Genomic DNA, 10,422 nt, shown 5'->3' with positions numbered 1-10,422 from the left:
AAAAAAAAAAAAAAAAAAAAAGCAAAGAAAATCTATCTTTTGATATTTGTTTGACTTTGTTTTACATGAAAATTGTCAATTAAAGGAAAATATTTTTTTACAATTAGGGATGGAATTTGTTTCCATTGCCAAAAGAAATTTAAAAAAAAAAAAAGTAACAACACCCTTCAATCAAAATCAAGAAATTCCAACTTCCAAAAAAACCAAATTCCATAGAAAAATATGCTATCGAACAATCAAAAAGTGAATATTGAAATTTGAATTCCATTTTCTATAAAAAAAAAATAAAAATATAGTGCTATTGAACATGGCCTAATAGACTCGAAGTTAGTATGCTATCCCATTCAACAAAAGAAAATGACAAGGTTTGAAAGCCAAAATAATTGAAATTTGCATATCCAGTTGTCGTTTCACTATTCCCCCAACTGCTTGATAAACAACTCTCTACGTCCATACACGAATTTTCACGCAGGAGGTCCACTTGTTTGACTATTCCCACAAATGCTTGATAATCAACCCTTTAGGTTCACGGTAGAGGACTTCAAACATCCTTGATAAACGTTTCTTAGGGCCTGTTTGGGATAGCTTTTGAAAAGTCAAAAGGAGCTTTTGAGAGCCAAAAGTCGCTTTTGGATCGTTTGGCTATTTTTGTTTAAAGTACTTTTAGAGGTTAGAAGAGCTTTTAGAGGAAGCTGGTTTTTTTGACTTCCTCCAAAAGCACTTCCGGAATGGGTAGTGATTTTAAATATTAATTTTCAAACAAAAATTAAAATAGCTTTCTCCAAAATCTCTTCTACAAGAAGCAAAAGTCAAAGTAAAAGTCGTGTCAAACGGGCCCTTAGTTCCAAACAAATAGTAACTTTCTTTTACTTGAAAATAGAATTGAAGTAAATTATTTAAACACTTTTGGGCATTAAACGTTCTTAAAAGTAACTTTACTCCTCAAAGGATTAGCAAACTTGTTCAAAAGGCGCGAAAAATTCAGTAATGTTTTGCTCACCAGCACTCGCAACTTTTAGTTTGACCAAATACAGTAGTGTTAGATTGTGTTAAATTGTCAAATGAACGAAAATGAATGATATGATGTTTGTTTTATACAATAAGGTAATAAGACAGTAAGACATCATTTTCCCTTCAAATATTTGTTAAAATACATTTTATTGACAACATTGTAAAAATATAATAGACAACATTTCAATTAACTTTATTTTTAATATTATCTAATATGTTCGTTCTTGTCCACCTTATTAAACAAGCAATATAGGCGTATAATATAGAGTAACTTATTTTTTCTTCTTTGGTCCTATCCAAACCGTATTGGCTAAGCATAAAGAACGTTCAACGATGACAGAGGAAATTCAATAAGCAATACTCAAGAAATACAATTACACTTTTATTCTTTCTGCAGAATTAGCAAAAAATTCTGGACAATTGGCTGTGGCTTATGATATATTTTCAGCTTGTTCTTGAATGCACGGGCAGTTTCTCTCTCCATGTACCATTTTTGAAAGAACGAGGCTGAAAATGTATCAGATATATCTAGAAATACAAAGTGAAAATGAGAACAGATATTGAGATTTTGAAGGGTATGAGAATTGTTGCAGATGAAATCATCCTTGCAATCTCCCTATTTCTTCTTCTTTCTTCCATTGGTGAAGCTGTTAAAGCACTGTTTGGTTTTTTCATCCTGCATTGCAAATTAGCATTAGCCCCATGATCGAAAGGAAAGGAACCCAATCATTGTGTTAAATTGTCCTTTCAACTGCGAATCAACCTTCATAGGAAGGTTGAGGAGGGTCATACAAATATATGCGTGCCTTGTGTTTCTAGTTTTATTTTGCTTATTATTAATTTCTTAACTAGGATTCAGGTTTAATCCTTGACAAACACAAATGCAGAAACAAGAAAAGAATTTGGGATGTGATTACCCGCTGTCGGGACAAAATATGATGTCGTATTCGTTAGCCTTGCAAGTGAAAGTGCTGGTTCCATCATCAAATGCGTAGCTATAAGCTCTTGGACATGCTCTCTTGAAGATAGTTGAGTAGAATGACGGCCGGCAAGTCGAAGGATTCGCAAATTCTCCACTGCAGCAATACTGGTCTTGTCCAAATGCCTCGCACGCACTCTTGCAGCCAACAACTTCGCTTCCACCTTCACCGTCACCATTACCGATCACCTGAAGTTCTTTCGGGCAACCTGTTCGATATCCAAGATTCATTACTAAATCTTAGACCACAGAGAAGAAGAAGAAGAAGAACAATAATCTCTAACAGGTTATGGTTTTTACGATGAAGTAGATCTCACCCATGTTGACATTCGAAACACAGCCTGTGGCATTGCATCCACTGGGAACTCCTCGTGGTGCCGCAACTAGCGGCAGATTGTATCCATCAACGAGGCTGACATCGTAAAAATCTTTCTGGTCTCCAGCTCCAAGGGTTATTTCAAAGAGTGACGCCGGAGGTGTGGCACCCATGCCATCGCATTCAAGCCTTCCCCCACAATCCCCTGTTTGACATGAGCCAACACCCGATGTGTCAAATGTGCAACCCGTTCGACCCCATATGCGACCGGACCATCCTGGAACACTTGGGATTGCAATGCTTTGGCCCGAATCAAGTTGGTCCTCCACCGGCTAGCGTACCAGGCCATATTGTGTGAGGACAGTTATTGATAATGGTAAATGTGCTAGCAAAAGAGTAAGAAAACAAGGAAAAGACAATCAATGAAATGTAAAGTTTCCAAGATCCTATGATCAGCATATCTAGAGTATCCTAGTCGTAGCAATTTCTTGTCCTAAAGAGAATTAGGTAGGGGTAGGTAGGGTGAAGTGGGGGTAAAGTAGAGGGGAATTAGCTTTACATTTCTGCAACATATTTGTACCCTGGAAAAATTCAATGAAAGAATTTCAAAATGTTGAATTCATTCGTTGCTTTGCAAATTTCATCAGCCGCAAGATTTTATAGCTTGGGTTTAGGATTTCTTTTATCTTGGATGGCCTAAATTTGAAGCAATTCCTTGCTTTAAAAAATAATTATCTTGGAATACATTAAGAATACCAGTTGAAAAGGCTACTGCAGATTCCTAAAAAAGGTGCTAATAATAAAGAACTGGGAACCATTTGTCTTCATTCTTCAACAACAATATGTATTGAAATCCATTAATTACTCCCTCAGAAGTATAGAGCAAAGTATCAGTTTCTTCTAAAAAGCTAAATACTCCAATCGCATGCTCGTTACATTGAATTGAACAGGAATTTACACTATTAAGATTAAAAGACGCAGCATTTCTAAGGTCACGGTGATAGAAGAAGTCATCATACATAAAGAAAGATTCTAGTTGCAAGATATCAAGATTTTGAAACCTTTTTGAATAACAAGAGGACGAATAAAGAAACTTAATTTTTATTTATTTTTTTATCTTGGAAGTTTGAATTTCTGCATAAGCTTTCTAGACAAGAGAAGTCACAAGACTCCAACTACTCCATTACTTTCAACCACCAATCGTCTCTCTCCTATTGGTGTCATTTTAATGCAACTTGCCAACTTGATGAATCGTGGTTCTCGACTAACATATTCAATAACATAATTACAGGATATGAACTTCAGCACGTGTTTTGACCTCTTCCTTGAAAACCCTTGACAGAGACATTTTCAGTATAATAAGATCAAACAAATGAGTATGAAAGAGTTGTGTAGATTCACAAATACCATAATCTTCCATTCACAAATGACCAATGCCAGCAGATATTCAGTGTTCACAACAGGACAACATTTCAACAAAGTAACTCCATTTTTTTCTCAACGAGCTGTAAAAACAAATTCATCTGTACCCCAGTATCCTCTAAGATTACTCTTACACTAGTAAGAAGTACCCTTCAAGTTCCATATCCAACAGCAAGCTTCGATAGGTAGACTGAACAGATGAACAACAAATTGCGACTTTGTATATAGTGAGAAGACAATGAGAAGAGCAATAAGAGGTGACTGTGGCTCCAGTCTGTGTATTCCCAGTTAGGGAAAACTCGTTATTTGACAATCTTATGATTTAAAGAGAGAAAGGCTTGTGTAAGAGAATGAGCATAACAAAAGCAGAGCTTTCCAGTCAAGCAGTTTCCAGCAATGAAAGCCTTGCCTTGTGTGAATTATCAAAGCTAATGAGCATGCTTCCAGAGATTCTTCAGCCAACATCTTTAACTAATAACAGATATTCTTCAGCCAGCATCAATGATCTGATCTGAAGCCTACAACGGATGGCAACTCCAATTGTCGCTAAAATCCTTTGTGAGTCTTGCATTGATTGGAATTATTGATTCACCAGCATGCTTCAGCGCTTGTCTTTGTTGCAACTCATTAAAGAATAAACTTTCCTCCTGCATAACGAAGGAAAGACAAATAATTAGATACTTTCCAAAATCCATAAACTAAATATCACTACTAAAAAACATGATAAGCTATATAAGAACTATCCTGTACGACACATGCTTCAACCCCTGCAAAAAAAAATTAACTTTAGGATCCCAAGAAGAGAACATGAAAACGGAAAAAGAGATTTTGCAAGAATCTTTAAGAAACTTCTCTGCCCTGCTCAACCTGCGGCACAAATTAGAAGTTGAAAAATGAACACAAGGGCATTTTTCCACAAATAAGAAAGTGTAAATGCTCCAATCAACTAATTAATTACAATCCACGGAAGAAATTCGATGCTCTTCCTGAATAAAGAATAATACACATTTAACATTTATGTACAAATCAAGTGAAATTACTAAATCAATTAACCACGCCCATAAAGAAAGAGCCTGCAACACCATAATATAAGCTTCCTAATAAACAGAACTAAACGCAACAAATAATCAAAGGATCAAAAGTGACCAAACAAAAATAGTACAGAGCATACATAGTTATAACTGCACAATCTAATAAAGAGGATAACACTAATATAGCCCTATCTAGTTATATTTCAAGATGCAAGGTGCCATATTGTGCAACAGAGCCTCAAAAAAAGTCATGGGAGATAGTATTCCTCGCTTCCTAGAATGAGTTATGTTATTGAAGAGCTAGAACTCAATAAAGTAAAGTTGAATATATAGTGTTCCTACATAAAGGCAGGACAATCCAGTCCGCCATTGAAGTACTCATCAAGTTCGATTAATCCATACTTGTCTTCAAAATAGTAAAAATTCAAAGTGCAAAAAAGTTGAAAAGAAAGGGCAACTAGCAGTTATAATATCTAGTTCATATCCATGACATCTCCAATTTGACTGCAAATGGGATTAACAGAAGAGAACAATCTCTCAAATGGCGAGGGACAATATTGTGCATCCCTTCTGCGCTTAAAAGAACAACTCTCAGAGGGGGAACTCTCGACTTCAAGCTTCCTCCGAATACCTTTCACAGCCTGTTGCTCAGTCGGTGTTAATGGAAAAATCTGCTTGCTCACTCTGCAAAGTGAGCTATGGTTATCATACAAAATTCTTTGGCTACAGTTTTTGTCACAAATGTGTGTCAGGCCGGTTAGTCTGCAGCGGTACATGTTTCCACACACATGTTCATTTTCACATTTCCAATCACACTTGTGAACAGTGTTAGGCCCATCTTGGCCAAGAATACTCGACAGATAAATAACATTTGTAGGCACGGCTACCATAGATTTTCCAAATACCTCCATTGCTTCTATTGATCAGGAATTTTGATCCTTAAAAGAATTCCAGATTCCTGGTACCTTGACCTGGACGTTCTGCAGACCCAACAAGATGAGAACTGTCAAATTCAATGGAGAATCTGAGCCTGCTTGGCTAAGTTTACAAGGTTGACTTAAAGATAAATTTATTTACAAGATCATGGTCGGAAATATGTAAGTGTTTATTTGACAGTACTTAAAATAGGAAAAATAATTGATTGATAGTAATTTTTATGTATTTTAAAGAAAAAGAGCTTTAGCAACTTACGAAACTATACAATTTTCAAATCCAAAATTACTTCAAACATTTGTGCCTGACATAATTTGTGCACTACTCTGATAATGATCATGTGGTCTGATAGTCTGTAAATGAGTTGAAGAAAAAAGAAAAACGTTTTCATCCCCAAAATATCCATAAACAGCAAAATTCACTATTCATTAACCTAAATTCCAAATTTAATTTCTCTCTTGAACTAGATTCTTCGTCCATAGTCAGTAACGGATCAATCTCCTTGTTTTCTTTAATATTTTTTTGTATACATGAAAACAAACCAAAATCAACACAGTCAACGCGAAGACTGAAAACAGATCTGCAGATTTTGTTAAAGCTGAGATCATTAAACCATAGCTTTATCATTGATTAAATTAATCTATTGTGTAAATACTAATGCTTAGCTTATCTACTAAAATTCAATCTATAAAGTACTTAAACAAATCAAACCCTAACAGTCCAGCCTTCATATTTAAATTAAAAACCAAAAAAATGAAAAATATAATTCTTCTCCCGCTCAATTAAACTATTCAACCATCAAAACATGTTGGAGAAACGACACACACATCAATAATCAATTATAAATCAAATGGAAAAAAAAAAACTGTAAACAGGAACGAGAAAACGAGAGACCCAAGAAAGGAATAGGACTTACAGTATCCCAGAGAACCGAGACCCACAAAACACCAGCTCTCTCTCACACACACACACACGCACTTTCTCTGTCTAGACCTCTAGTTTAGTTAATAAAACGAAGAAAATAGGGGCAAAGACAGGGATATTTATAGATAGAAAAAGATAAGGTGATCCGATTATCTTGAACTATACGTTAGAAATTTATTTTTTTATTAATTTCATTTTATAAAGAAAATTTCGGTGAAATGCAGATGAATCTGTCTTGATGTTAGCTTAAAAAGCGGTCGGTGTGAGTTGAATCCGAGTGACTCGGAGACTTCCACTCTTTCTCATGTGTTCACACCCCTATTTTGTCTCTATTTCATTATTAAAAACAAAATTATTTATTATTTCTACAATAATTAACAACATAAATATACACACGAGACAACAACTTGCAAGAACTAAAATTAAAGGCTTGTCTGATACATATATATATTTTTTCCAAGTGAAAAAAATATTTTGAATAGCTTGTGCTGTAAAGTGAGAAAAATTGTTCGTTCAATAAAGTATACGATTGAAAACAATTTTAAAGTTAATTTATTAAAATGATTGTTGTGTAACTATGACCAAGTATAAATATAATACTAAAACTAGATTTAAGTATATTTTGATAAAAATTAATAAAATATGTGATTGAAAATCTAATAATTGTTGTGAGTCTTGTGAAATGTTTGATTAAAATCAATTATTAACTTTATCTTAAATTTTTATCAGTGTGGTAATTATTTTTGGGTTATGTCACTTTGGGAAAAATTGATTGACAGATGGAGTGATATAATTGGCAAGATATATGATTTGATAAAAAAGAAAAAGAAAAAGAATTGACTGTATTTAAAATAATTCAATGATAAAGTATGATGTGGTAATATGTCAACCATTATGTCAATGATTATATTATTGTAGCATGATTGATTTTTTATTTTATTTTTTTACTTTTTTGAAAATCACCTTTTCCTGTTCGTTTTCAAGCAAAATAATAATAATAATAATCATGCTACAGTAATATAATTATTGATATAATACCACATGACATTTTATTGTTAGACTGTTTTAAATACAAACAATTTTTCATCAAATCATATCTTGCCAGTTAACATTATTGCACTTCGTTTGTCAATCACTTTTTGCTGAAGTGGTGTAATCCAAAAATAATTACCACACAAGCACTTAGCCATCGTTTCGGCCCCCATTATTTCGATTTATAATTTTTGGAATATTATTTTTTTTGTAAATGTGTGGTTAAAAAATAATGAAATTTTTTTTATTTACGTATAATATTATTTTATAGAAGATTATTTGATTGAAAATAAGATAAGGAAAATTATAATTTGAAATAATGGGGGGGGGGGCATATGCACTTTTAATAATAAGATTTTATTATTTTTCGATATGGTGCCCCAATTTAATGTAGTTTAAAAAATTGATAAAAATTTAAGATAAAATCAACAATTGATTTTAATTGAACATTTAACAAGACTAACAACAATTATTAGATTTTCAATCACATATTTCATTAATTTTTATCAAAATCTACTTTAAAGTTTTAGCTACAACAAACAATGGTTATATTACATTTATACTTGGTCATAGTTACAAAACAATCATTTTAATAAAGGGTAATTGGCAAAAAAACGTTCATACATTTTAAGTTTATTGTGGAAAATGTTCATACTTTTCATTTTTTGCATTTTCGTCCCAACCTTCCAGCTTTCTTTGTATTGAGCATCATTTTCATTCATTTTCGACAATTTTACCCTCCTATACAAATAAAACAAAAAGAAAGAGAAAAAAAAGTAGAGAATGAATTGCAACCATGGTTTCAAATTTTCAAAAAATTACAAATTGCAACCACACAACTACTTCACACTGGCTTCGCCACAACCTGTTGTGCTTTTTGCCGCTGCGAAACACTCGGCTCTGACATACTCCACCTCAGTATGCCTTGGTTCAATTGCACCTAAAAGGAAAGCCTCTCCTATCGATACAATAACTTACTCTGTTAATCCACAAATCTTTTCAAGATCACACCTATATATGTATAGTGGTTTCAAACTCAAATTCTAAGTTCAGCATTTGGGCCTTTTATTGTTCATCCATATTCATTGAAGCTTTGGGTGAGACTATTTATTGATTTCCAAGGTAGATTTGAGCTCCTTTAGGTTTCTAGTTCATTTGTTTGGCTAGATTTTAGCTCCATCTTTGGAGTTTCTTATTTGGCCAGCAGCTTGGTTTTCCTTATTGGAGTTTCATAAGTTCAAATCTGTTGGGATTTCTTTGGTTCAGTTCGACCAAAACATAGTAGGTCCCTGTTCTTCCATTGCAATTTTCATCCAGGTTCAAGGCTGATTTTGGGTGTTGTCTTTAATTTGAACTCAACTTGGTGGTGTTAACGTTCCTTCATTGAAGTTTGTTCTTCGTTTGGTGGTTTTGTCCATTGTTGGTGATTTTCTTATTGCTGATTTTGTAGAGAGTTAAAACAGGTTTATAACTCTTTTGTAATATTTTAAAATTTTGGGATCATGGTTGCAATTAGTTCTCAATTTTTCTTTTCTTTTTGTTTTAGTTGTATAGAAGAGTAAAATTGTCAAAAAGGGATAAAAAGGACGTTTAGCGCAAATAAAACTGGAAGGTGGGGGTGAAAATACTAAAAAAATCTAAGGGATAGCTCAATGATCAGATCTTGGGTTTGCTCCCAACAATCACCAATTTGAGTCCCCTCAGAGCCATTGAGGTGAATACCCCGCTGCAAATTTTAAGACCCTATGAGATTAATCGAGGTACGCGTAAGCTGGTCTGAACACTCACGGTCATAAAAAAATACCAAAAAATGAAAGGTAAGGATGATTTTCACAATAAACTTAAAAGGTATGAACATTTTGTGTCAATTATGTTTTAATAAACTAAATTTAATTTTTATTTTTTTATTATTTTTTTCCCAAAAGTCATTTTCAATCGTACACTTTTGAATGAACAAATTTTCTCACTTTACAGCAATAGCTATTCAAAATATTTTTTCGCTTGAAAAAAAAATATATATCAGAAAAGCTTTTAATTTTAGCTGTTGCAAGTTGTTGTCTCGTGTAAAAAAACCCTGTATATTTATGTTGTTAATTATTGTAGAAATAATAAATAGTTTTGTTTTTAATAATGAAATAGAGACAAAATAGGGGTAGGAACACATGAGAAAGAGTGCAAGTCTCCGAGTCACCTGGATTCAACTCACACCGACCGCCTTTTAAGCTAAAATCATGAGAAATTCATTTGCGTTTAATCGAAATTTCTGTTTGGTGAAGATTAAAATTAGATTTTTTAGTAGATTGTGATAGAAATTTTTGAAATGTGGGATTAAAAAACTATTGAACTATACAAATTGTGATTAATATTAATTATTTGATTTTAATTTAAATAAAAATCGTATTTTAATCAAAACCAAACAAGTTCTTAAATTAAATTAATAAAAAAATAAGTTTCTAACGTACAATACAAGATAATTGGATCACCTCACATTTTTCTATCTATAAATATCCCAGTCTTTGCCCCCGTTTTCTTCGTTTTATTAACTAAACTAGAAGTCTAGCCAGAGAAAGTGCGTGTGTGTGAGAGAGCTGGCGTTTGGTGGGTCTCGATTTTCCGAGATGCTGTAAGTTCTTTTCCTTTCTTGGTTCTCTCGTTCCTTATACAGGTTTGCTTTTTTTTTTTTTTTCCATTTAATTTATAATTGATTATTGATGTGTGCGTTGTTTCTCCAACATGTTTTGATGGTTGAATAGTTTAATTAAAAGGAAGCAGAG

At 33.2% G+C, this 10,422-nt stretch overlaps 2 protein-coding genes across 3 annotated transcripts; both read right to left on the bottom strand.

The window, feature by feature from the left end:
- Positions 1-1,372: 1,372 nt before the first annotated feature.
- LOC111405668 (thaumatin-like protein 1) lies at positions 1,373-3,255 on the bottom strand. Its single transcript, XM_023034661.1, is given in 4 exon segments — positions 1,373-1,687; positions 1,929-2,199; positions 2,308-2,627; positions 2,629-3,255. Coding segments are annotated over 4 exon segments (876 nt in total). The 5' UTR covers positions 2,766-3,255; the 3' UTR covers positions 1,373-1,539.
- Positions 3,256-3,683: 428 nt separating this feature from the next.
- Positions 3,684-6,752, bottom strand: LOC111405669. 2 transcript variants are annotated; one of them, XM_023034663.1, is made up of 2 exons: positions 6,609-6,752; positions 3,684-5,762 (listed from the first exon to the last, which is right to left on the bottom strand). In XM_023034663.1, the coding sequence occupies exon 2, from the start codon at positions 5,668-5,670 to the stop codon at positions 5,233-5,235; it is 438 nt and encodes a 145-aa protein (XP_022890431.1). In that variant the 5' UTR covers positions 5,671-5,762; positions 6,609-6,752; the 3' UTR covers positions 3,684-5,232. The 2 variants fall into 2 exon arrangements, with proteins under 2 accessions (XP_022890431.1, XP_022890430.1); XM_023034662.1 differs by having other exon boundaries at positions 3,684-5,739; positions 6,609-6,749.
- Positions 6,753-10,422: the final 3,670 nt, after the last annotated feature.

This window comes from Olea europaea, chromosome 12 (assembly GCF_002742605.1).
Source record: "Olea europaea var. sylvestris chromosome 12, O_europaea_v1, whole genome shotgun sequence".
NCBI lineage: Eukaryota > Viridiplantae > Streptophyta > Magnoliopsida > Lamiales > Oleaceae > Olea > Olea europaea.
Note: the sequence above shows the minus strand (reverse complement) of the source record. Positions and strands in the feature narration are given on the sequence as shown.